The 26403-nt window shown below is 45.8% G+C and overlaps 1 protein-coding gene across 1 annotated transcript; it reads left to right on the forward strand.

The window, feature by feature from the left end:
* Positions 1-1103: 1103 nt before the first annotated feature.
* CUNH13orf42 (chromosome unknown C13orf42 homolog) lies at positions 1104-26403 on the forward strand. Its single transcript, XM_050152239.1, has 5 exons — positions 1104-1487; positions 15843-15869; positions 22838-22985; positions 25144-25378; positions 26229-26403. The coding sequence occupies exons 1-5, from the start codon at positions 1104-1106 to the stop codon at positions 26401-26403; spliced, it is 969 nt and encodes a 322-aa protein (XP_050008196.1).

Here is a 26403-nt window from a genome sequence, read left to right on the forward strand (position 1 = left end):
TCAGAAATAAAAGAAAGCAAACCCCAAAATAGCAGAACTAAAGTGTGTGGATATAGGCAAAAATACTTCACACATACTCTCTAGTCTCCAACTCCTCTAACATCCTAACCCATACCCAAAGAAATACCTGCAATAGGGACATTCAGAACTCAGTTCTCAGATCCTTGCCTGGATGAGAATAAACTCTAGATAGAAACCAATGTGGCAGTGAAAGTTCTGGATGGAACTGTGAAAACTGGGGGGAAGGTCCCTGGGGAGCTAATAACTCAGTGTTCTCGAGAAGTAATTGGTTTGGTTTGGGTTGTCCTGAGTTAAAATGCCCTCGGGAGAAATGACTCTTCCCCAGTGGATGTAATCACCCATCTGCTCACTGACGTATTTGTGCTGAAAGTCGTGATCCAGATACCTGAATCCTCCAGCCCTCAAAGGCCTGCTATCGGGTGACCACCGTGAGGTCCTCTTACGCAGAGCCGGCCTCCTCCAGGACTCTCGGATGCCTGCTCAGTGCCCGGTTTATCAGGGCATCTTCCAGCTCCTGCCAAGGGCCCTGGTCGTGTCCACCCTGGCCTACAAGGGGGTGCTGGATCTCACCCAGAACAACTCCTGGGTTTTGCTAGAGAGTACCCCTGAAGAGTAAGATTTTGTTTCGGATCGACAGATTCAGCACCAGGGCCAGCTCAGCTCAGGCCACACTGTAAAAACTCTGTGATGATCAAGCAAAGCCGGATGAGACCCCTCTTGAGGATGGAAAATACGAGGGAAAGACAGCGACTCAGCAGGTAGAATGTTCCCTCCAGCTGAAGCTTTCCATGGAAAAGCACAGGACATATTCGCAGCGACTGATTCGAAAGGCCTGCCTGGACACTGTCTCTTGAAGCCGGGGACCCCTCTGCATGTCGTCTTTCTTGTTCCAGCTAAGCGTCCCCAATGAGAGAGGTGCAGTTTGCGCATGGGATACAGCTGTTCCTCACCGGAATTGAGAGAACTGAGCCTTCTGGGAGGCAGGTGGCGCAGGGCTGGATATGGGCTCCTCTGCCTGCCGCTGGATCAAGTGACACCCCCGTGCGGTCGGCCAACGGTTCCCACGGAGGGAAACGGAGACTATGTTCAGAAAGATCCATTCCATCCTCCACCACGGCCCTCAGGGGAAGGCGGCAGCCGAGGGCCCCTACTACGCAGGAGCCAACCCCAATGTCAGGCTGATTCGTAGTAGCTCCATGTACGTGGTTGGGGACCACTTTGAGAAGGCCGGCGAGTCCTTGAAGAAGCACAGAAGCACCCACAGCATGGACACCAGCCTGCATTACCTGCAACAGGAGGACCGTGCCTGGATGTACTCCCGCACCCAGGACTGCCTGCAATATCTTCAGGAGCTGCTGGCCCTGCGAAAGAAATATCTCAGCAGCCTGGGTGACCTGAGGCCCCGGCGCGCACAGGGCGCTGGGTCCACCTCCTCCAAGTCCTCCAAGGGAGCACAAAAGACCCCAGCAGAAGGCAAAGTAAGTGTGGAACAGGCTGGCTGCGAGCCGTGGTTCTTCCCAGTCTTGGGACACTTGCTAGACGTCCTCCCTCTTGAGTGGGTCTGACAGGTTCCATTATGGGCTTCAGTTCCCACACCTCCCTGACTCCTGAGGAGCAGGGGGCAAGGGCCGGGGCTTCAGAGCCACGAGGTTCCACACCGGTGTCTGAACATATTACTTACTGTCTGACTTGATAGAGGGGCCAATGCTTGCATGGCTTTGGGGAACAGGAAGGCATTTCCCCCGAATGCTTTACTCTTCTTAAAACAATTGCTGTCGTCACACGCGAAAGGCCTGGAGCCAGACACAAGCATGACATCCGGGAGAGAAACCTTGTGTGTTCGCCTCGCTGTTGGTGCTCACTTCAAGGCTTGGCAGATATTACCTTCCTCTTCTTTCTAGCATGCGGCTATGCCAGACCTGTTTCAGAAGGGCAAACTGAGGTGCAGGGACCCATCTCTGTCCGCTGGGCCAATGGCTCCCTTTATTCGTTTTTTTTTGCATGTTTCATTTGATGCCAAGGGTTTCTCTACGTAGCCTAGGATGGCCCTGAGCTGCCAGTCTTCCCTCCTGGGCCCCCTGGATGAGCCACCAGGCCACTCTGTCGTCTCGCTGCTGTTTCCCGTTGTTTCTCATTATTTATTGTACCCGTAGTTTGAATGTCACCTGTTGAATATTTCTAATGAACGTTTTCCTGATGGCCAGACTAAGTGCTCAGAGCAGACCCCCACTCCCTCCCCCAGAGAGTCCTGTGGGCTCCCCAAGGTCCATTAATGTTGAATGGATGATTGGACTGTTATCAAATCTCCAGGGCCGGGCTTAGCTAACAGGTTTCAATTGTTTGCACTTAATACCAGGTGGAAATGGGTTAAATAATCCTTTTAGCTGTAAAAGTGTGTCAGTGTCGAGCCCCGAAGAGGGCCTCCTAGTCTGGGGTCAAGATGCTGAAACCCATGCCAATTAGCTATAGGGTTTGAGCCAGTTTCTTCTACTGGAACTGGTACTGGGGATGAAGAGGGCCGCAAGGCTCTGGGCTTCCTTCCAGCCTGAGTCTCCTGGGAATCGGGGTCTTGCTTAGCTGCTGGCAGAGAACAGCTCTGTGTTTGCCTGCAGATGGAGCCCTCCCTTTTAGGACACAGCTGGCTTCTGACAGTGCTGAGGACGGGGGATGGGCACACAAAAGCTGCTCCCCGCCAGGTGTGACCACTGCAGGCTCTCTGGCAGCTCGGTTCAGAAACTACTCTTTCATTTCCCCGGATTTCAGAAGAAATTTATTTGGGAGCAGCCATTGGTAAAGAAAAATGGGTTTATTTACAGTTTGACCAGAACTAGAGGGAGAAAATTCTTAGATTCTCTCCCCTTCCTGGAACCGCGTTTCAATTTTATAGAAAAGACAACGTTGCAGTTTTATGGAAAGAAATGCATTTGCTGATTTAGCTGTGAGAAAGGCTGTCTGAGCCCTGCACCATCCCTTCCAGGGAGGCAAGCTCCTCCTCCTGGTGCCAGGGTTTCAGCCTATTTTCTCTGTTGGCACTGGGCAGTTGTTGCTCTTTGGGCCATTGTTTCAGGGTCTTTTACATTCGAAGGGCGAATATTGAAAGGGTGTTGATGGAGAACAGACCAAAGTTTGATTTTTTTTTTCCTGCTCCTCTCACTTTTCTGGGCCTGTTTTTGAGGCCACGCCTTGGATGTGGTGCCATGCCTTGGGAGGAGTAGTGCCACCCTACAGGTGCTGGTACCCAGTCCATCCTGCTACACCCATGTTTATTCCCACAGAAATGCCAGGAACGTCCAACCAGCAGTCACAGACCAGCTGCTGGCATCCTTTGCCCTCAGCCTACAGAAAGCCATCTGCTGGGCATTCAGTCTCCAGGGCCAGCAGGGTAGCCACCATGAGAGCTCTTTCTTCCTGAAATGCCCTCGTGGTCCTGCCAACAGCCAAGAATTAGGCCTGCACTATTCTTGTTCCTGTTCTCCATTATGCGTTGACTTGGATGTTGTCTCTCAAAATTCACATGTTGGAGATCTCGTCCCAGCACCACAGAAGGAGATCAGATTTGGAAACAGTGCAACTGGAAGCTTTAGGGTCAAAGCCCAGGCTCAGGAGGCTCCAACAAATTCCAGTTCAGGAGAAGAGCAGCCGTGAAAGGCAGAGAAAGGAGATTTAGTCAACGTGGCCACATCGGGCAGAAGATCAAATAGAGGAGGCCAGTGGTCCCCAGAGTTTTAGAGCAAAGCCCGGGCTATGGGGGGGGGGCATAATGAGCAATCTGCCCCATACAGCAGTTAAAGGACAGAACTAGTGAGAAGATGAGGAAGGGAAAGTGACTAATTCGGCTGCAGTGGGAAGAGGAGAAACATTATTCATCTTCAGGACACTGACGTGAATTCAGGCTTAATACTGGACAAGCAGGATGTATAGGAAAACAGTCCTGAGCAAAGTGTGTTCCCCCTCATTACTGACCCATCACCAGCTTGCCTCTGGTCTGTCCCTGCAGGGCGGTCCAGAAAAGTTGTTAGCACCGCAGGAATCTCTTTCCTGGAGGCAAGTTTCTTCTCTGGGAGCAGGGTTTCAGTTTTCCCTACTGCAAGCGTAAGATGCCTAGGGGAATTTAAATTCTCCTTTGTGTATGTGTGTGTGTGTGTGGGGGGGGTGTATGTGTGCATGCATGTGTGTGTGTGCGTGTGTGTTTGTGTGTGTGTGTGTATGTGTGTGCATGCACATAAGAGGTCAACTTCAGACTTATTGCTCATGAGCCATCTACTTTGGATTTGGGGGACAGCCTTTATCTCTGAGATCTGGGGCTCACCAATTAGGCTAGGCTGGCTGGCCAGCAAATCCCTGGGACCCACCTCCCAGGCACTGGGATTATAAGTGCACTTTTTATGTGAGTGGTGGGAACTGAACTCAAGTCCTTATGCTTGTGTGGCAAGCACTTTATTGACTGATGTAGTTTCTTAGCCTTGAGATTTTTTTTAATTCTCAGGGAACCATTGTTTCAGTGATCTGACGGCACAAACCTGTCTAAAATGTCTTCGCTACTGTCCAGACAGTTCTCTTCTTTGTCTTCAGACCTCAGTTTTGAGGTATTTGTGGTGATATGCTGGGTTTGTGAAAATCTCTGAAGTACTTTTATTGCTGGAACAAATATCACAAACAGCACTGGAGGGGCCAAGGTTAGAGCACATGCGACCATGCGTAAGACCACAGTGCTGTAACTTCTCAGCTCAAGTTGCTTTTGGAAAGCCTGGCATAAGTGAGTTCATTTCTGCTGCTGGTTTTGAAACAAATTCTGTTGATAGAGGTCCCACGTCCATTTAGTCCCAAAGAAATACACAGAGGTCTACGTTAATTATATACTGGTTGGTCTGTTAGGTCAGGCTTCTTATTAACTCTTATAGCTTATATTAGCTCATAATTCTTGTCTGTGTTAACCACATGGCTTGGTACCTTGTTCAGTGAGGCAGTCACATCTTGCTTCCTCTGTGTCTGAATGATGACTGCAGACTGAATCTTTCTTCTTCCCAGAATTCTCTTGTTTTCATTGCCCTGCCTCTACTTCCTGCCTAGTTGCCTGCCTAAACTGCCTGTCTGGCTACTGGCCAATCAGCATTTTATTAAAATACAAGTGACAGGGTACAGACCATTGTCCCACAGCACTTGCCCCTACTTTTTCAAAACAAGAACTCTGAATTGAATCTCCTTTGTTTAGCTTTTCTTCTAACCATTATCCATAACAACGTGTAACCAATATCCTTTTTTTGCATTTTTTAAAGATTTATTTATTTATTATGTATACAACATTCCTTCCATGTATGCTTGCATGCCAGAAGAGGGCACCAGATCTCATTATGGATGGCTGTGAGCCACCATGTGGTTGCTGAAAATTGAACTCAGGACCTCTGGAAGAATAGTCAGTGCTCTTAACCTCTGAGCCACCTCTCCAGCCCTGTAACCAATATTCTAAACAAAGGCAAGCATCCAGAATCCATTTTTCAGAATGTGGGTATAGTTTTCCAGGCTACTTCCTATTAATTGGGGGCACTGATATTCTTATGGGGACCTAAAGAAAATTTTGAATTATGGTTAAGTCCTGAATGGAATATTCTGTGAAGCTTGATCATCTCAGCCAGCAGTCTTGAAACTGTTCTGGGATGTAGAACTCAGACATCTGGGCCATCTGCTCATATCAGAGATTTCTCAGGAGGTCTTCCTTGATCAAACCTTATTTTTTCTTAGCCCAGAATGAATCAATAGCCTCTCATTTCCTGTGGAAACAAAAGCAAAATCTTTTCTCTAAAGTAACATACCTATTGACTTAAATTTTGAAGTCAAGGCATTTTCAAAATATACATGTCGGATTAATCCAACAGCATTTATAATCAAATATCTTTTTAGCAGCTTTTGTTCCTTCCTTAGCCATCAAACAATTTAAAGACAACACAATAACATATAGCATCCAGCCTTTCTGTGTATTTTTCATCTTTACATGGCTTTATTTTAAACTCTATTTTTTATTTATATTTTTAATTTTTGGCTTTTTGAGACAGGGTTTCTCTATGTGCTGTGGGACAATGGTCTGTTCCCTGTCACTTTTATCTTAATAAAGTGCTGATTGGCTGATAGCCAGACAGGAAGTATAGGTGGGGCAACCAGGCAGGAAGTGGAGGTGGGGTGATGAGGACAGGAGAATACTGGGAAGAGGAAAAGTCAGTCTGCAGTCAGTTACCGAGACTCAGAGGAAAAAAGACACAGAGGAAGCAAGAGAACAAGTGCATGCTTTACAGCTGCATTTATAGTACAAGAGACCACACCCAAGTGGGCTGGTATCTTAAAGGCTATTGGCTGAAGGAGCAGAAGGAGCTCACACAGCAAGGTTCTTCCTATGAAACCCTGGCTGTCCTCAAACTCAAGACCCCCATGCTTCAGCCTCTCAATGAAAGGCAGGAATCCCCTGCCCAGGGTGCGTTCATTCAGAGATGATAACCCCCCTTCTTGCTTCTGAGCAATTTTCTTTGAAGACATTGATGATTAGCCATCTGGTTTAATATCAACTTTCCTTCATTACTGGGACAAGATCTGTCCCAGATGGGCTGATAAGGTCCCACATCATGAGGGACAAGTAACAGAGACTAAGGAGTTAGTGCCAATAAAGCCCTTTATGGTAGATTTTAATCACCTAAGCAATATGGCTAAAGGGATGGCTCTTAGGCCAAGCCCACTTGAAGTTCATTCTTGAATTTCATGCTGTCTGTCCTATGGATGATCTTCTGGTATCCTGTGTGTGTGAGAGAGGGGGATTAGTCCAAGGTCCTTTGTTAGAAACTGCTTTTGCAGGATATTAACAAGTGGTGGCCACTGAGTTACACAAGATGAATATAAAACACAGCCAATAAATAAAAATACTTAAAGAAAACTAGTTTGTAGGGCTGGAGAGATGACAAAGAGGTCAACATCCTTTGCTGCTCTTTCAGAAAACCCAAGCAAAGGAAGTCACTAGATCCTGGCTCAAGGATCTAGTGACTTCTCTGGCCTCCCTAAGCACACACATGACATTCACTCACACATACATGTACACATACATATAAAAATAACATAAATAAATCCTAAAAAGAAAAAAAACTCTGAAAAATCGAGTACTGACATATAGCTGTACTACTTGATGACCAGTGCCATTGCCTTTTAATAATTACACATGCCCAGTATTAGGGCTTATCTAGTTATCATTGCCTAGAGGACTAGTTCATGATACAATTAGGAACTGCCCTGGGAAAGGTTAGCTCCACTAACAATTCTAGTTTGGAGGATACCAGCTTGGGAAAATGTTCTCTGAGTTTGTTTGAATGAGAATGGTTATATGGTTATTCACACACACACACACACACACACACACACACACACACATATATATATGATTAGAAGATGTGGCCTTTTTTGGAGGAGGTGTGTCACTGTTGGGGTGGGCTTTGAAGTTCAAAAAGCCATACCATTTCTAGTTAATTCTCTCACTCTGCCCCTTATTTGTGTGTGAGAATGTAAATGCTCAGCTACTGCTCCAGCACCGTGCCTGTCAGCCTGCTGCCATGTTCCCTGCTGTAATGGTCATGGACTCCAACCCTCTGAAATGGTCATCAAGCCCCAACAAACTCGTTCATAAGTAGCCTTGGTCATAGTGTCTTATCACTGCAAAAAGAAAGTAACTCAGGCATTCTCCTAAATACTGCATCTTAGAAGGCTTATGTAACGCACAAGGGACATGCATTTAACTTGTGCTTTCTTACTTTAGACACAGAGAATTAAGTTCTAGTTTTATATTAGTGCATTAAAGTGTGTATGTGTGCACATGTGTGGTATGAGCTCAGAGGTGTGTGGATGCTGACTGTGTGGGTGCTCACCAAGAGTAGGATAGTAGCCTTCTCTATTGCTGTCTATACTACCTCTTTAAGGAAGGGACTCCCACTGAGTTCTTTTGGCCAGATTTACTGGGATCTGCCTGTCTGCCCCCAGCTTGGGGTAGGTGCTAGAGATTCAAACTCTGACTGTGAAGCTTGTTCAGGAAACTTTTCCCACCGAGCTGCTCCCCAGCCTTGGTCCATTAAAATTTGACCCTGTGAAATCCTTTAGATAAAGTTATTTTGAAATATTTATAGTTTCTATAAAATCACATCAATTACCATAAATAGATAGCACTTAGTGCACATGTGTGTGATAGACCCATTTAATTAGGGCTAGGAAGCCTTTTAATCATTTCAGCCTAAACAGAAATTTAAATGAACTCTGATTCTTCTGAAAGAAGACTTGGAAAAACTAAGATAAAAACATTAAATTTTTATTTTTTCAAGTTAGAGTTAGCCCTTTTAAAATTTTACCAAAAGTAGATCAGTAATCTAAGAAACACTAACATTTTTAAAAGTTTACTAAAAAGACCTTGTAGACAGCACTTTGTTTATGGTTAACCTAACTACATATAAGTCTTTTAAGATTTATTTTTCTTGTAGCTATATCTATACTCCAGACAAAATATGAAATCATTTATTGATACAGCCATTGAATGATCATTAAATTCATACCTAAAAAGTCATTTAAAAATGAACAAAATTTCTAATAACAGTTTTATCATGTTGTATCTGCTAGAGGCTTACATGCACAGCACTATGTTGCATACATTGTAAGAACATTTTCTGGCTGGGCAGTAGAGGTGCACGCCTTTAATCCCAGCACTCGGAAGGCAGAGGCAGGCAGATCTCTGTGAGTTCGAGGCCAGCCTGGTCTACCAGAGCTAGTTCCAGGATAGGTACCAAATCTACACAGAGAAACCCTGTCTCAAAAAACAAACAAGCAAAAAAAAATCTGTTACAAATATAAAATATAGAATAACCTAGCATAGAGACCTCAAATCTAACACTGCCTTTTTATGAATGAGGTTTGCTCTAGCTTGATAAATTCATAGTGTACTTACTGCAGAATTAGATGTGCAAACACCTAATCTCATAACGTTGCTTATAGTACAGTGCATTGCTTGCTAACAATGACTCGACATTGAGTGACAACTTTGTCTTTCCAGTTGAGAACTTCTCCCATCACATCATGGACAAAATACATGTATGTTTCACTTGGAGCAAAGTAAGGGTGTCTCTATGTACTGGCCAGTCCTATACATTTTCCTCTTTTAGGTTTATACTTGAAGTTTACTGAGCAAAAGCCTGCTTAGACCTCTTCTGGGCACTTAACATTAGCATATTTAATTAGTTAATTACCCTTTTAATAGTTAATTACCCTGTAAAAGCATGGGGACAAGGCTTTATAACAGCTATTGTCTATTATATACAGAATAAATCTGCTCGGATTCTGAATGTTAGTTAGGGATTGTAGCTGCCTGGTGTGGATGCAGAGAGCTGAACTCTGGTCCTCTGGATGAGTAGTACATGCTCATAGACAGAACCATCACTCCAGCCCCTACAGTTAACTTTCGAATTCCTATATTTCAACTAACAGCTTTTTCAAAGAACGAAGAAAAAAGACAAGGGAGAGAGAGAGGGTGAGGGAGAAAGAGCCCAGTAAAAGGCAAATCAGAGAGTGGATGGCTCCACACACGTTCACGCAAAGCACCTGAGATGACCTGCGCACCCGAGCAATGAAGGGGCAGCAGAGGCTGGGCAATTAGAAAAGAAGAAACATCCACAGAAAGTCAGGGCCATGCAAAAGCACATGTCATCACTGAGCTAATCCAAATGCTACAGTGATCTTCAGCTTTTCCTGGGTACTTGCTGGACAGCGAAGACACAAAGAAGATCTGGACTTGTTCAAAATTCTGTTGATATGAAAGCACCAGGCCCATTGCTTAGGGAAGTGACATTCACCCCCTCCACCAACTTCGAATTTTAAACTTTCTTATATGGTACCCGACGTAAGGATTCCTGAGTTGTGTGGTTGACAATGTCTTCAGTGATGTTTTAGGGATCATGTGTTATTCATTTATTAGCACGTCCATGGAGAGCACACTGTCAGGAACTGTCCATGGTATATAGATGATACTCCTGTTCGCACGCAGAGAATGTGTGTGTGTGTGTGTGTGTGTGTGTGTGTGTGTGTGTGTGTACGTGTATAATAAAAATGTTGGGGAAAAATTCTCTGAATAGCCAGAAGCAGGAGGATTGTCAATTAAAGGCCAGCCTGGGCTTTAGTGTGAGTCCAAGGCTGACTTGGGGGCTACATAAAAAGACTTTGACTCAGGAACAAAGCAGCAACATCAAGAGCACTTGAAGATACTCTCTCCCTAAGGATGGTGAACCACTGTCTTGCCGCTTTCCTGTTTCTTCTGCCATCACCCCACATCAAAGAGGCCGAGGAATCCTCTGCGGCTCTCTCTGGGCCCCTCCCTCAGACTTGCTTGCTTAGGTTTTGGGGACCCTCTCCTTGCTCCTCTCTATGTACAGTGCCGCTTCCTGCTGCTGATGTCCTGAGTTGTTTTACTTCTTTATTACCCTGTAATCATTCCTTGGCTCCATTAAAAACTAGCTCTCATCCATGCATACAAAGCTCATCCCTTTGAAATGTCCAAGTCAGTGATGCTGAGATGCTACGAGCTATGAAACTTTAACTGCCATCTAGTTGGACATTTCCATCCTCCATTTCAGCTGTGTGTGTGTGTGTGTGTGTGTGTGTGTGTGTGTGTGTGTGTGTGTGTGTGAGAGAGAGAGAGAGAGAGAGAGAGAGAGAGAGAGAGAGAGAGATAATGAAGATAAGATGGAGTTTACCATTTCCAAAGTGGCACTCCAGAGCCCCTAAGTGACTGCTCTTTGGTGTCCTCAAACTATAGATAATATGTACATTACAGCTAATGGCTCTTTAAGAAGCCATTTTCTTTGAATGGTTTTATATCATTTTTTTAATGGGGCTGGGGAAATGGCTCAATGGCCAGGAGCCTCTGCAAGCATGAGGACCTGCATTCAATCCTGGCATCATGGAGAAACACTCCTAGAGCTCAGGGTAGCTGAGGAGAGGTCATCTGTGTGTGTGGGGGGGGGAATTGACTCCTATGGAGCCTGCAGTGTGTAGGAAGCTTGTTATTTAAGTCAGGGTTCCTGCTCACCCATCCCTGTCAGACAAAAGCGCATTCATTCTTCCCTGGACCTTTTAGCATTGAGCAGCTTGGGCTGTGCATGAAGGAATTAACTGCAAAACGCACACCTCTCTCTGTCACCTGACTGAAGAAAGTCACCTGATATCACAAGGGTCTCAAGAACCCATTGAAGTGTGCAAAACTCTAACAGAGGCAGGGCAGCAGCTGGACTGCAGAGAAAGGCCACACAGGCCGCTGAGTTTTATCAAATTATCAAAGTGGGTTTCTCCTGGTGATGCTTAGCTCTCAGGGCCAGCCCACCAAGGCTGCTCAGTTTCACAAGATATGATTTTAGAAAGGTATATTTGCTCTTTAGATAAAATTTATAGGACACAAGAAATTGTCAATTGCGTTGGGTGGGTTACTCAGTCTAGGGGTTTGTAACCCACCCTGCAATCAGTTATTCCAGGGTCTCGAAGGGGCGCTACCTGGAAGGGAATGAGCTAGGACAGAAGAATGAGGCCAAGCAGATTTGTCAAAGCCCCCTTTATTAGGATCATGGTTGCTGTTTATAGAGCCCTTGAATGAGGGCTTGGAGGGTAGGGAAACTGGATTCTTGCAGCTTGTTCCAGGTCACGTGGTTCAGACAGGTAGGCCAAGAAGTCATGAGTTGCCACACCTGGTTCCCTGGATAGCTGGAATGTGAGGCGAGTTCGGCTAACAGATAACAGTTAATTGGGTATGGGGCAGGTTCTGTCAATAGAACATAATTATGGGTGTGGGGTTCCCTGCAGACTCCCCAGGGTGATGGTTCCTGTAATGATTTTTAGGGGGGAAATGGCTCGTGACAAGAAATAGAAAGAAGAAAATAAAAATAACGTAGAAGTCCATGATCTGAAAATAATCACTATAATAGCTTAGGTGTGCATTTTGTCAGTCATTTGTTTTTCCACACTGGGGTTGCAAACTGAAACAAATGATACCCAGCTAAATTAGAATTTCCAGTAAATGAGAGATGAGTTTTTATGTTTTGTGTCTGTTTGTTAGTTTTCGAAATGGAGTCTTGCTGTGTTGCCCAAGCTGGTCTTGAACTCCTAGGCTCAAGTGATTCTGCTGTGACTCTGAGGGCTGGGACATCATTGCAGGCTTGGTAGTTACTTATACTGAAAAAAATTACTCATTGTGTGATATCAAAGCTTAGTTCCCACTTCATATTTTTATTTGTCAAATTTGGCAACCCCAGTACTTGTGCGTGTGTATGTGTGTGTGTATGTATGTGTATGTATGTGTGTGTGTGTGTATGAGTGTGTATGTGTGTGTTTATGTAGTAACAAGCTTACATAAACAACTGGGTCTCAATAGTTTTTATAAGTAAAAAATTTAAAGGTAAAAAATTAAAAACTCACTTTAAATGATTATTAAAAGATTATACATGAGTATATCTTACTCTGTGGTCTCTAAGGCATCTTATTTATTTATGCTACATTTTTTTCTGAGTCAAGGTGTCTTAACCCTGGAGCCCAGGCTAAACTGGAACTCATGGCAATCCTCCTGCTTTGGTTTCCCAAGTGCTGAGATTTTAAACCAGAGATTCCTAGAGTCATGACTTGTGGGTGAGAGGTGGATGGCCATTAACTTTTAGGGTCTTCTCCACTTGCATGATGCAATGAAACGCGTATTTGTCTTGATCTCTGTTTCCTAGCATAAATCTTCTAAAATCCTTAGGATCTCCACTGGGCTGCCTTTGTCCACTAATCCTTTGGTAGCAGTAGGAGGGTGATGGCTGCAGATAAAGCCCAAAGCCTGGTGAGAACTTGGGACTTGCAGCCCTCTGGGCATGGGGAAAGGTTGACCTAGTTACCAGTGACCAATGATTTGATCAATCGTTATCTATGTAATAGACTCCCTATAACCCCCAGAAAGTTTGGGTTCCAGAAGTCTTTCTACCAGCAATTAGAACAAGTGGAGGTTTGGGATTGTAGCGCTTCCTAGGGGACATGGGAGCTGATTCCCCTGCACAGCACATCTTGCCCCATCTGTCCCTTTACCTTTCTTTATGGATTTTCTTCATAACATGCTTCACTTAACAACAGAGTCACGTGAGTCTCTGTCAGAAACTAACAACCCAAGGAGGAGGTGGTAGGAAACCTGATCTATTTCGTTCATGCTGAAACAAGCGGCTCTCACCTCAGAGGAATAAAAGATATGATTTGTTATGGAGCATATTTAAGTTCCCATGACCCAGGAACACATATCCGGGTCTTCCCAAAGATAATGTTCTATCGTGGAAGCAGTTTTGTGTAGTTTTATAGTAACAGAACAAAATAAAAGCCATAAATCAAGGTAATTAAAAAATACATTGGTGGGTACGCCAGAGAAACAGTTAGACAAGATGGAGGAATCTCTCCACAGGGCCTCAGATGATATCTGACTGCATTCTAGCTTTTGGGTTGATGGGAGCTGGTGGGCCTACCAGGTTAAAAGAGTCCAGATATCGAATTTTTTACAGAATGGTAGTACTGACACAGAGGTAGGCTATCCGGGGGACCCACAACACAGTCATTGCAGACGCGGCTTCTTTCCAGGAATTATAAACCACAGTTAGAAGCACAGATAGAACAACGACCTGGGACATTGAGCAGATATGAAACAGGGGCATTCTGGGAACTGAGCTTCCTCCTTGTGGGATCCATATTAGCCTCAGGTAAACAGCATCCGAACCCCGTGGCCTGAGGTCTGAGTAGTAGGTTTTCTGTACCCCCAATAAAAGGTTTCTTTGCCGAATCAGTAAGCCGGATCAAGCTGAATTTAAAAAGTAAAAGACTAGTTTTATTTTGGGCAAAGCACCTCCCAGGTGACTCCTCCAGATCCCAGAGATGAAGGCAGGAGAAAATCACAATCACATGGCCAGCTAAATCGGGGTGTTTATGTACCCTAGAGTCGAGGGGCAAAGATGTGTCTGCCACAAAGTAGGTGTGTGCCCAAGTATGATGGTGTGCTTTCGGTGGGGACTTGGGCAGCTGGCAACTTCACGTCCTCCCCGGCAGCTGCCAAGAATGAGGAACTGGAACTTTTGGCTGCTTTTTTGTTGTTGTTGGAGATTTTCTGAGAGGGCGGGGTTTGGAAAGGGAAGTGGGGCTTCCACAGCAAATCAGAAGTTCCAGCTGAACACAGGACCTGGCTGCTGCTGACTGAGAGTTTATGTCTTTCCTCTTGCAGTGGTTAAGGGTCGTAGACAACAGCAGCGTGAGTGGTTCTAGGGTTATTTCCTCTCTCTTATCTCTTCGCATTGCTCTCCTCAGCTCTGCTGTCTACTTCACTGAGCTTTCGTGCAGGTTGGACAAGTTTATCAGCTAGCTTCTCCGTGGAGAACGGGTATGCGGCTGCGTGCATGCCTGCGTTCAAATCCCAGTGACTACTCTCTTGGAGTTGTTTTGTTTATAGATAGGTCTTGTTTCACAAACTCTCACCTTTTAAAAAATAAAATCCCATTCAATTGTGGGCACCTCGCTCTTTAAATACTGTAGTGTTAAAAGAACAGATGCATATTGGAGCTGGGTATTTGGGTGCACATCTTTAATCCTAGAATTAAGGAAGGAGGGGCATCTGTGAGTTCCAGACCAGATGGGAATATAATAAGGCCCTGCCTAAAACAAAGAAAGAAAAGAAATAAAGATACACAATGCTTTTTGACATCATCCTCATCCCCACGGGCAGGGATGGCAGAAGGCAGGATAATGTAGTTGAAGCTCTCAAAGCTTATCTTAAAGTTCTCTGATTAGATCACATTTTGTAGAAGTGTCCTACACCCTGTGTGCTTGGCCAAAAGAGGCGTGACTCTAGGGTAGAGTGGCAGTGGGCATGACTCAGTGTCCAACAGGTGGACCCACGCACACAAGGCAGAACACTAGCATGGAAGAGCATGCCCAGCTCTGTCTGTGCAACCATGGTGAGGACTTCAAAGAGGAGGGAAGACAGGAAATGACTCTCTGACCATCGGGGTGGGGGAGGGTAGGGTAGGAGGGCACGGATAGACAGGTCCGAAAGGGTGAAAGGGACTAAAAGCTCATGGAGGTTTCCCTGGCACTGGGTGCAGTGAGCATCTCCCTCCCCATCCTCTGGTTGCTGTTTACATGGGAAGTTCCTATGGAAGGACTCAGGTCTGCAGATAATAACTCACAGAGCCCCGAAGAAAAGAAGCAGCCTAGGTACCAGTAGGGCAGACTGACAGCCTAAATGCAGGAAAACCTTGGTGTTTGCCTCCAGGGAGTCAGAAACCGAAGCGAGAACTATGAGAGGGTTTGGTTTCGAAACGTGCAAAAGATTCCATCCAGGAAGAGCAATGCAAGCTTCTGTTTGATGAAGCAGCAGAGCTAGGGGAGCTTGAACAATGACCTCATAGTACAAATGAGTGCCCTCTGTTCTCTGGCATAGATAGCCCAGGAGCTGGAGAAGGAGAAATGGCAAAGGGGCCATCAGACCAGAAAACAGACTACATGCGTTATACCAGACCTTTCTAAACAGTTAGGGAGCAGAGGAAACAGTGGAGTCTGCCTGGAGTTCTGAGCTCCTGGCTGTAGGACTCTTGAGCTCACTCAGTGTGCTGGTGACAGACACAGACACCCCATCCTGCTGGTCACCTCTTTGTAAGGTAGGTTTTTCCATAATGTCAGCTGGATCACGAAATCCTCAGCCTCTGGGTGCGTGAGAGGAGGAACTGTCATAAGCATGGGGCAGGGAGACCGTGGAAGGCGGAAAGATCAGAAGCAAGCCTCATCTTCTGCACGTGAAAATAGCCCTACATCCACTCAGAGGCGTTTCCAAGGGGACCCATGAAGGAAACGCCCAGCTGTCATTTACTCCACTGTGGCTTTAATACTTATTCACAGTAAGCTGGGCACTCACGCACCCATCTCTACCTAAAGCTAGGCTCCTACTGGCAATGCTCAAAACAACACAGATGCGAGACTTCATTGCGGCACTAATTGCTGGAGTCGAAGATGAAGAATAACCCAAAGATTATTTGTTGCCATGGTGCGTGGCTATAATGGAAAACTATCCAACCATTAAGAGGGACAAGATGGTTCTCTATAGACTAGAGAGCTGAACTCTGGGCGCAGAGTGAGGACAGCAGCGTTCACAGGTGTGTATTAGATATGACTCACTGAGTAAACACAAGCAAAAATATACTCACTGTTTCTTTCTGAAAATCTTGTGTGTGTGTGTGTGTGTGTCCATGTGTCCCTGCTCATGTTTGTGAACGGATGTTTGTCTATGTGTTGATCAGAGGGCAACTTGGGGTGTCTGTGCTTGATTTCCACTGTGTCTGAGATGGGGACTCTTGCTCACTGCTGTGTAAACCAGATTAGCCTCCCTGGGGATTCTCCAGGTGTTTGTCACCTCACCTGACTTCATGTGGGTTCTGTGGGTCCAAACTCAAGTCTCCACGCTTACACAGCAAGCCTCTGAGCTGTCTCCCAGCTGTCTCCCAGATGGCTCAGTGGTTAAGAGCACTCGATGCTTTTCCAGAGGACTTGGGTTGGATTCCCGGCCCCCAGGAAGTAGCTCACAACCACCTGTAACTACAATACTCTGGTTAGGTATCCAGTGCTTTCTTTTGACCTCCAAGGGCATTACACATTCATGGTACACAAACATATACACAGGCAAAACACCATAATAAGGAGAAAAACAGAAAATTTATCTACTTATTATTATGTGTGTGTGTGTGTGTGTGTGTGTGTGTGTGAGCATGATGGGTGCATGGGTCATGGCATAGCATACATGTGGAGGTCAGAGGCTCTCTCCTTCTATGTTTGGGTGGGTTCCAGGGGTCAAATTCAGGGTTATTAGACTTCTGTAGTAAGTGCCGTTATCTCCTGGCTCCTCACTTACTTTTTCTTGATAAGATTCATTTCACTGTGTAACCTAGGCTAGCCTTTAACTCACCTCCTATTTCAGTTATCTGGATCTTGGGATTATAGGTTTTCATCATCCTGTGTGTGCCCTACATGTTTGCTTATATTTCCAGAAAGAAATCTTAGGAAGACAGACAAAGACTAACTAGAGGATCCAGGACACAAGGAAAAGAGGCCGTCGTGGAAACACCCTCTTTCTTGAGCAATGGTTCAAAACTTGGTGGAACCATGAATGCAGTTGTGACTTTTAAAGAATTAAACAAAAGAGTAGTGCTTTAAGGACTACACTCAGGAGGCAGAGGCAGGCCGACCTCTGTGAATTTGAGGTTAGCCTGGTTTACAGTGCAAGTTCCAGGACAGCTAGGACTGTTACACAGAGAAACCCTGTCTTGAAAAGCATTCAAAGTTGATGTTGCTCTTGCTTTGACTTGATCTTGTACATACAGTAAGATACAGGAAGTTATTTTGTTTCAATGTAAAATAGATATAAAAAAGAAAAATGAAAATTATAACATTAATTTGAGAGATATTCAGGATGTAGATATCTAGAAAAATAAGATTCTCATTTTAGTTAATGTTATTAATCAATTAACTTATGTTTTGATGATATTGGGAATTGAACTGTGTGCTTCATTTGTTCTAGACAAGTGCTCTACCACTGAGCTATATCTCCACTCCATCTTTTTAATATTTTATTTTATGTTTCTAAGTAGGGTGTCATACAGCCTAGAAGGCCACAAACTCCTGATCCTTTGCCTCTTCTTCCAAGGTTCTGAGATTTGAAGAATGAGCCATTCCTTGTCCATACCCATTTCTACAACAACAACCCAAATATGCAGCAAGTTTATAGTTTTTCTTGGCAGCACCAGATAGCTGAGGTCCCTGGGAAATCAGCCAAACTAAAATCCAAGGGGAGAATTGGATGCAACCTGTTTGTAGTAAGTGTTGGTATTCACTGGGGGAGGCAGAGGCAGCAGCAGAGCTCCCTGTTGTCACTCCAGACAGCTCTAGAAATTTGCCTAGACATTTAGGCCAAAATCTCAGGCCAAAGCAGGATTCTTAACTCTGATACAGAGAAGAATTTCAGGACTGGCTAGTGTGTAAAGCAGAGTTTATTAATATTTCCATGTAAGCTTTAACACAAGGCTTGAGGGGGGAAAAAAGAGAAGCACTTCAAAGAAAGTAAAACACACCCAGGACAGCTGGTGACACACCCAGCACCGTGGGTGTGGGCTTCTCAGAGAGGAGTAGCAGGAAGCTACCTCTCCCTTGAGTAATCTTATAATACTTGCGTATTGGATTTAGGGAGAGATGTGAGGTTGAAGTTACTGCTTTCAGAGAGTGGCCAAGAAGCCTAAGTGAGCTTGTAGGGTGGTTCTTGGGGGAACTGCATAAGATGACAATTGGCAAGGTCCCTAAGATGCAGGAAAGAAGGACATCTTTACTGCAAACAAAGTTAATAGTCTTTTTTGAAAAATTTCAGGTGATATCTAGGGAAAGGCATTCGGGCCTTAAACCTGACACATTGTTATCTGAACATAAAATATCTATATGTGAAAAGAATATTAATGGTATATCTTCAGCCTTTGTAGCAAATGTTAATTAATTGGATACAAGTTGTGTTTCTTCGCTGGTGAGAGCCTTCAATCTGGCTCCAGAGTAGGAGGCTGGTGTAGGAGGTCCTTCTGTGTATGTGTTGCTTTCATTGGTTAATGAATAAAGAGACTGCCTTGATCTCTTGATAGGGCAGAGTAGAACTAGGTGGAGAAAACTATACGGAATGCTGGGAAAAAGAAGGTGGAGTCAGGAGAAGCCATGTAGCCCTGCTAGAGACAGATGCCAGAACTTTACCTGGTCAGCCACAACCTTGTGGCAATACACAGATTAATGGAGATGGGTTAATTTAAGATATGAGTTAGCCAGAAATACGCTTAAGCTATTGGCCAAACAGTATTGCAAATAGTATAGCTTCTGTGTGATTATTTCGGGGCTGAGCAGCCGGGAACAAACAAGCAGCCTCCCATACAATAGGAGGCTCTTATCCCTTTCCCTTGTCTTCATCATGTTGCCTCAGCAGGACAGCTCTACCTGCTTAAGCAAGGCAGCCATATATCTGCAAAGCCTCCTAGACCTGTTGACAAATGGCAATAGCAAAGCAGGAACTGAGGAGTCAGAGGAGGCTCAGAAGGTCACAAATACAGCAAGCTCTATCTTATCATAAGTGGATGCTCACAAAGACTGGCAGACCCTAAGCCAATATCCCTTACAGTTCAGGCCTATGGGAGAGACCAGATGTTGAGGGTTCCCTCCAGATGCTATCATAAAAACCTCAGGCCAGATTATTCTTCTATAGCTCCTGAAACAAGCTTCCTGGGGAGGGGAGTATGGGAGTTTCTGAGGGATAGTGGGTCCAAGATGGCAGATGCTGAGGAGTGCACCACTTCTGAGAGGTCACATCCTCAAACACAGGGTACTACCTAAGACTGGGACTGATCATAAAAGCAGACTGTCTCCCTGCCTCCCACTACCATGCAAACAAGCATCTAGTAGGTCTCTAGATGGGACACTGCCAAGAGACAGCCACCGAGTGGGGAAAGGAGCCTCTGGCAACTGCATCACAGAGGGGACCTACACCCAAAAAAGGAAGTGCTTTGGAAATTAATTAGCCTCCACTTTAAGCATGGTGTTTCAAGAGAGATTAAAAAATGATCCACACATGGTAACCATAGCAACAAAAGAGTTTGACATCAGCAGACTGCCTAAGATTGACAAAAAGCCAAACTGGAGGTCTAGCAAAACAGAGACAGCTTTCAGATACCCATATCTGCAGTGCCTATTGACAACACAGTGTGTAGATTTTAACAAAAACATCACACGAGGAAGGGGAAATGAAAGAGGTGTCAAGAAACAAGACACCAAACAGACAAGACTCAGAGTGACGGATGTTGGGATCAGCCAGAGTGAATTGTTTCTAAACAATTTTTTTGATGCTGAAGAGTCTGAGTGGGAAAAGTAGAAAACATATCTGGTGGAGAATTCCAGTCAAAAGACAGAAACTTTCAGAATGAATCCAATGACCAGACCAGAAAAGCCACAGATGCATCACGAATAAGGAGGGCCTCCGGTGAGGGTGTTAGTTCCTTTTCTGTCTACTTGACACAAGCTAGAATTATTTGGCGAAGGAGCTTCAACAGAGAAAGTCACCTGCGAGTTTGGCCCATGGGCAAGCCTGTGGGCACTTTTGTTGTTGTTGTTGTTCATGATTGATGTGGGAGGTCCCGGTTCACTGGGAGGTGGCACCCTCAGGCTTGTGGTCCTGGGTGCTATAAGAAAACAGGCTGAGCAAATCATGGGAGCCAGACAGAAAGCAGCACTCCTCCATGGTCCCTGCTTCAGGGCCTGTCTATGGTTCCTGCCCTGAGTTCCTGGCCTGACTTTGCTGGATGAGGAACTGTAGCTATAAGATGAATTCAACCCTTTCCTCTCCAACTTGTTTTTGGTCATGGTGTTTTATTGCAGCAATAGAAATCCTATCTAAGACAGAAATTAGTAGCTGTTGCTGTGACAGACCTGACCGTATTTTGAGGAGGGTTGTGGAAAGACTTTGAGACATTGGGCTTGAAATGCCTTCGAGTGCTCAGAGCTTAATAAGCTGTCGTGGGAACTTGGGGGAGAATGCTTAGAGCAATACAGGTAATGGAGGCCTGGCCTTTGAAATTTCACAGGGAAGTTTGAAAGAACCCATTAAAGAATCTCAGGTTGTTCAATATTTTGAACAACACTTCTGGGGTTCTGATGAGCTGAAGCTAAAGGATCAGCTGTGATTGGGAAGAAGAAGCATCTTGGAGGCAAAATCTTCAGGGAAGTGTTTCTCACGGCCAGCGCACAGAATCTGTTGGACAGGGCGGCCACGGCTGTACCTTGTGCTGGCAGCTTAACTGTGCATCTAAGAATCCCACAGATAGTCCTGGATTTGAAGGCACGAAGAGGTCATGGAGATCAGCTTGGCACCAGGACAGGCCACTGGTAAAGATGCAGCCTCAGTTGTAACTGAAGACCCAAGTCTGAAGAGGTTATGGAGAGAAGGTTTGGTACCGTGTGGCAGGGTTCAAGTTCCTGAAGAGAGCTTCTATGTGAGGCTATGACAGTGCAGCCCAGCTGCAGAGACCCCAGGAATCCGGAGATGCCGGAACTGTGGGATGACCTCTGAGAACAGCGGCAGCTGTGGAGCGCAGGTAGCTGGAGCTGGTGAGACAGGCTGAGTGCGCTGTGAGGGCGGGGCCAGAGAAACGCGGCTCTCCACGTCTTCTGGAGAGCAGAAGATTATTCTGAATGTCAGACATCAGACACTGAGCAATTTACACTTTTGGAGTTTAGTTTTGCCTTGTTCATGTTGCAACTGTGCTCTGGTTCTTCCTTCTTGGAATAAAAAAATAATAATAATAACTTGCTTTTTGATTTTACAGGAACTCGTATCTTGGATATCTTAGAGAAACTGGAATTTTACAGAAACTTTGGAATTTTAGACAGACTTTGAATATTTCAGAGAGAGACTGGATATTTTAGAAAGACTCCCATTTTTTAAGACAAAATATTCAGGTGTGTGCTGTGGTCTTTTGACAGCTTTTCCTATAAGGAAGTTCTTTGTAATTTGAAAAAGAAAAAGAAAATAGGGAAGAAATGGAGTCGGTGGTTATTGCTTCCTAATCATACAAGGTGTACCCCACAATGTGCACCTAGAGATGCCACCCCACATTCTGCTCCGTGACTTAATTCTGTTCATGTTTGATGCCATGCCCACTCAAAGCCTCACAGAATGGGACTCCATGTCTCATCCAGCAGCCCACATTGGTGAACAGTGTCCTGTTTGTCTCTCCGGAACTCCTCATGGAGTTTTTCTCAGTTCGTGTGTCTCTCGTGTCCACCTCAGCTGAAGTTCTCCGTGGAGCCTCCCACAGTACCCGGGCTTCATGATGTGTGTCTCTCCCAAGGTCTCTGGGCCGGTGTGAAGGCAAAAGAAGGGCAAATTATTTTCTCTCATGTCTGATGAGAAATCTACGACCAGGATAGAAATAGATGCTGTTGTCCTCCCTCTCACAGTTCCCCTCTGAGACAAGGAATCCTGCAGCGGCCGTGGATCTTCCTTCCAGAAGACTCTCCATCAAATGTGCCTTTGCATTGCTTTAATTGACGTGCAATAGCTATGCACATTGATGTGTAGAGCGTGATACTTTGATGTGCACGTGCAGAAAGGAGTGGATGATGAGCATTTCCACCGGGAGGATTTCTTAAACACTCTTTCTGTCTTTCAAGCCTCTCTTCTTGCTCTTTATAAAGCATGTAGTAAATTGTAACTACAACCTCCGCTGTGCTGTGGAACTCTAGAACTTGTCTTGTCTATTTTGGCCCACATTGACCTCTATGTGTCTCTCCCCTTCTCTTCCCTTCCCCTCTCTGGGGACAATTGCTTTAAAACACTTTACTTCTACCAGATAAAATCTTTTAACGTCTACTTGTGAAGGATTACATGGGGTGTTTGCCTTGCAGTATTTGATTTATTTCACTTAAAGTAATGGCCGCCAGTTCCGTCTACATTGTAACAAATGACCAGATTCTATTCTTCTCTGTGGATACACAGTATTCCATCTTTTAAAAGATTCCATCTGTCCAGTGATCAGTACCCTAGTTAAACCCACATCTCCACCATCAAATTTTCCTCTGGAATCTCACAAATACAAAACCCCAAATGCATTTAGTTTTAGGAATATTAATTCTTTTCCATGTTTCTGGCACTCAAAAAACTCCCAGCAACCCCTGCCCCATTCTTCCGTTGCAGAAAGCAGCCTCAAAGAAATACTCCCAGTTCAGCACCGATGTGGCCGAGGCTATCGCCTTCTTCGACTCCATCATTGCAGAACTGGACACAGAGAAACGGCCGAGGACAGCTGAGGCCGACCTGCATAACGAAGATGTGGACTTTGATGGTGCGTGCTGGGAGAGGCACCCTAATGTGCTGAGGGGAGGTGGGCTGTGAGTGGGCCCCTGGGAGGGCATCAGGGTCCACACCTTCCTGGCTGAAAGGGGCTCTTTCACTGTCATGTTAGGCTTGATCCCTTTAACTTGTCTCAGTCGCTCTTGTGGCCACGCCTCAGCCTACATCTGAGGTGTTTTGTTGTTGTTTGTTTGTTTTTATTTTGTTTAGTTTTTTTTTCTTTACTATAACTGTCAGGGTGGGACCCCATAACCCCTCATAAAGGAAAGCAAGAGGAGATGGTTAAAGAAAGAAGTTATCAATGGGGAATGGTGCCATACAGGGCAAAGTTTCTGTTTTGTAAGAGGGAAAAGCATTCTCGAATATGAACGTACTACCTAATGATGTACTCAGAATGACTAAAATGGGCTGGGCAGGATGGTGCACACCTATAATCCCAGCAATTGGAAGGATGAGCTAGAAGGACAGACAAGAGTTTGGAGGCCAGCCGGGGCTACATAAGGAGACTCTGTTTCAAAAATCTGTAACTTGGGGACTGAATATATGGCTCAGTCTATAACGTGCTTGCCCCAAAAGTGTGAGGATCAGAGTTCAGGACCCAGCAGCCAGGTACATGTGATGGTGTGAGCATATGACCTCAGTGCTCGGGAGGCAGAAACTGGAGGGATCCCTGGGGCTTGTTGTCTAGCCTGGCTAGCTGATTCAGGGAGCAGGATAGTGAGAAACCCTGCCTTAAACACAAAACAACAAAACAAAAGGGTGGTGAGAAACCGAGGAAGGCATATTCACAAATACACAAAAACAACAAAGCCAAAACCAAAAGCACACAGGCTAAAGAAGTATATAGTTGATGCACGGACACTTTATAAAAGAAAGAATTGGGCAAGTGACTTGAAAATTCAGTTCTGAGCCTTGTTGTTGTTGCACCAATGCCCAAATTGGGAAACCAGTGCATTTTGATTGAGGTTATGAACAGGAGTAGGGGTGAGGGGTTACTTACAAAGAGCAGGGGTAACTCAAAAGCACCTGCATCGCCAGGCAGCCCACCCCAACACAGGTGACAAGTCCCGAGTCCTGACTCCTGCAGGACATCACAGTCCCACATCTTTCTCTCCGCAGTTTGGCGGCTCAGAGTCTCCATCCCAGCAGCTGTTAACAGTTACATAAACTCTAAACACACACACACACACACACACACACACATGAATTATAAATGTTTACAATGCTTTCTATGGTGTCGAGTAGGGGACCTCCAGTGTCTTCCAAGTTTTTGTTCTGGCACATGTGACCTTGTGGTGACCTTTTGTTCACCACTGATGCTGATAAGCACCTCTCCCCACTCCCCATCCCCCACCCCCCAGGAAATATGGAGGGGGTGGCTGCGATTGGGAGGAACGAGCCATACAAGAGCCAGTGACAGGGCTCGGTGGCAAAACCTGAGCCTGAGCCTGAAACCCGGAATTCAACCTCCAGAGAGACCTGACTCCTGAAGGTTGTCTCTGACACCCCCTCCTCCCATAGCACCAATAATCGATGTCCATTGTATAACAAACGAACCAGACGGCACACAGAAGCATTAAGAACGGAAAGGTGCTGGGAGCCACAGCTCAGCTGGCAGGAGATACCATTGCTCTCACAGAGGACCAGAGTTGTTTCCAGCACCCACACCGCGCTCCTGTAATTCTAGCTTCAGGGGGTTCAATCCTCTCTTCTGGCCTCTGAGAGCACCCACCCTCACCTGCACATCATTAAAACTAAAAACTAATTGAAAGAAGAAACTAAAAGACAAATTCCACCTGCAGGTCACTACCACTGTTAATTAACCCTTGGGCATATGACTTTCACGGAGGATTTTCAACACACTCAGATTTTACTTATAATTTTACTTTGAACAAAAACCAGAATCTTTTTGAGCAATATGCAGTACTTTGGGACATCTTTCAGTGAGTATGTCAGTGAGTACGGATCTGGGCTCTGCCCCAGGCTCAAGCTTGCTGAGTCAGACTCCGCCAACCCCCCCCCCCCTCCCCCCGGGCCTGCTGCCTCCTGTCTTTCCTTTGCTGTGGAACGCCCACCTGTTCACGCCCTCTTTTAAGGTCTGCTCCCCCAATAGTGGCCAGCTGCCCAGGTCACTTGTTTCTCTCTTCCAGTGGCAACCAGCTCGCAGGAGCACAGCTTGCATTCCAACTGGATTCTGCGGGCACCACGCAGACATTCCGAGGCCGTCTCTGCTCCCGCCACTGCAGACAGCCGGTTTCGAAGGAGCACAGAACAGAGGGTCACTGGCACCCAGAGGAGGCTCGAGAGACACCCCATTTACCTGCCCAAGGCTGTGGAAGGGGCATTCAACACCCTGAAATTCAAGCCCAAAGCCCACAAAAAAGAGTAAGTGCTTGGACTTAGCAGAAACATGACAATCTCCACGTGTTCCAGACTCGCGGAGTGCTTCTTAGGGTGTGCTGGTCCCTCATCCCACGTGCAGAATTGGTTGATTTTATGGGGGGCGGGGCTTGGCAGCGATGTTTACTCACAAGTCTGTCCTCCAGCAGCCTGGCTCACTGCTGTCCTCCGTTCAGACCTGCCTCCTCTCTGGTCTGCTGCTTGTACCTTCTGCGTATTCTCTAATGGCAGCTCTACCTACAGAGTAGAGCGCCAAGCAGAAAGCAAACCTACACTGAGATACTGTTGTGTTGGAAGGCACTGACTCAGCCTCTGCTGGGCAGAGCAGGACTTCCTGCTGGCCTGGTCCCTGTGAGGACCTAATGCCACTGGCTTCTGTGACCTCTGCTGCCAGACCCTTCTCTCCCAAGATTAGTTCCCAGGACCAACTCCCCGTATTCCCCTTGCCTTATACAGGGCAACCATTTAGGCCGTGCCACAGGACACAAGAGCCTGTTCAGACTCCATGACTGTCCTTTTAACCCTTCATAAATCCTTCAACTCTGGTAGATACAGGGTTTTCTTGATAGCAGTTTACTCCCATAGTAATAAACCATGCACTCAACGGTAGTGAAGCCACGATCCATCCCTCATCCTTGACATCCTTCAAAGCCAGGTCAATGCCCCCCTGAAGTCCACCCACACCCCACCCGGTATCACTTTAAGGTCCTCCCTAAAGCCTAGAACTGGCGGAGCAATGGATCTTCTCAGTAGGAATGGCGTTGACTTGGGAGTCCCTCCCCTCTGTGCAGCTGCCAGCTTGAGCCTGACTTACTCCCTTACCCTTCCCTTGCAGCCTGCGGAGCTCCAGACAGATCCTCCGCGGCTTCTCCAGAGAAGACACGGAGTGGGACGAGGAGCTCTTTGCGCAGGAGTCCCTGGGGGCTTTGGAGGAGGCTCACTTCGAGGCAGAGAATCCCAAAGGGCAGTGGCTGATTCGAGAAAGACTCTGGGAGCGGACCGTGCCCTGA

This window comes from Alexandromys fortis, unplaced genomic scaffold (genome assembly GCF_014885135.2).
Source record: "Alexandromys fortis isolate MF-2015 unplaced genomic scaffold, M_Fortis_MF-2015_v1.1 scaffold_75, whole genome shotgun sequence".
Classification (NCBI taxonomy): Eukaryota; Metazoa; Chordata; class Mammalia; order Rodentia; family Cricetidae; genus Alexandromys; species Alexandromys fortis.

Coding starts and splice junctions, on each gene's coding strand:
- CUNH13orf42 (XM_050152239.1), top strand. CDS start 1,104: ATGTTCAGAAAGATCCATTCCATCCTCCACCACGGCCCTCAGGGGAAG. Junction 22,986..25,143: donor CGAAGATGTGGACTTTGATG/GTGCGTGCTGGG, acceptor TCTCTCTTCCAG/TGGCAACCAGCTCGCAGGAG. Junction 25,379..26,228: donor CCCAAAGCCCACAAAAAAGA/GTAAGTGCTTGG, acceptor CTTCCCTTGCAG/CCTGCGGAGCTCCAGACAGA.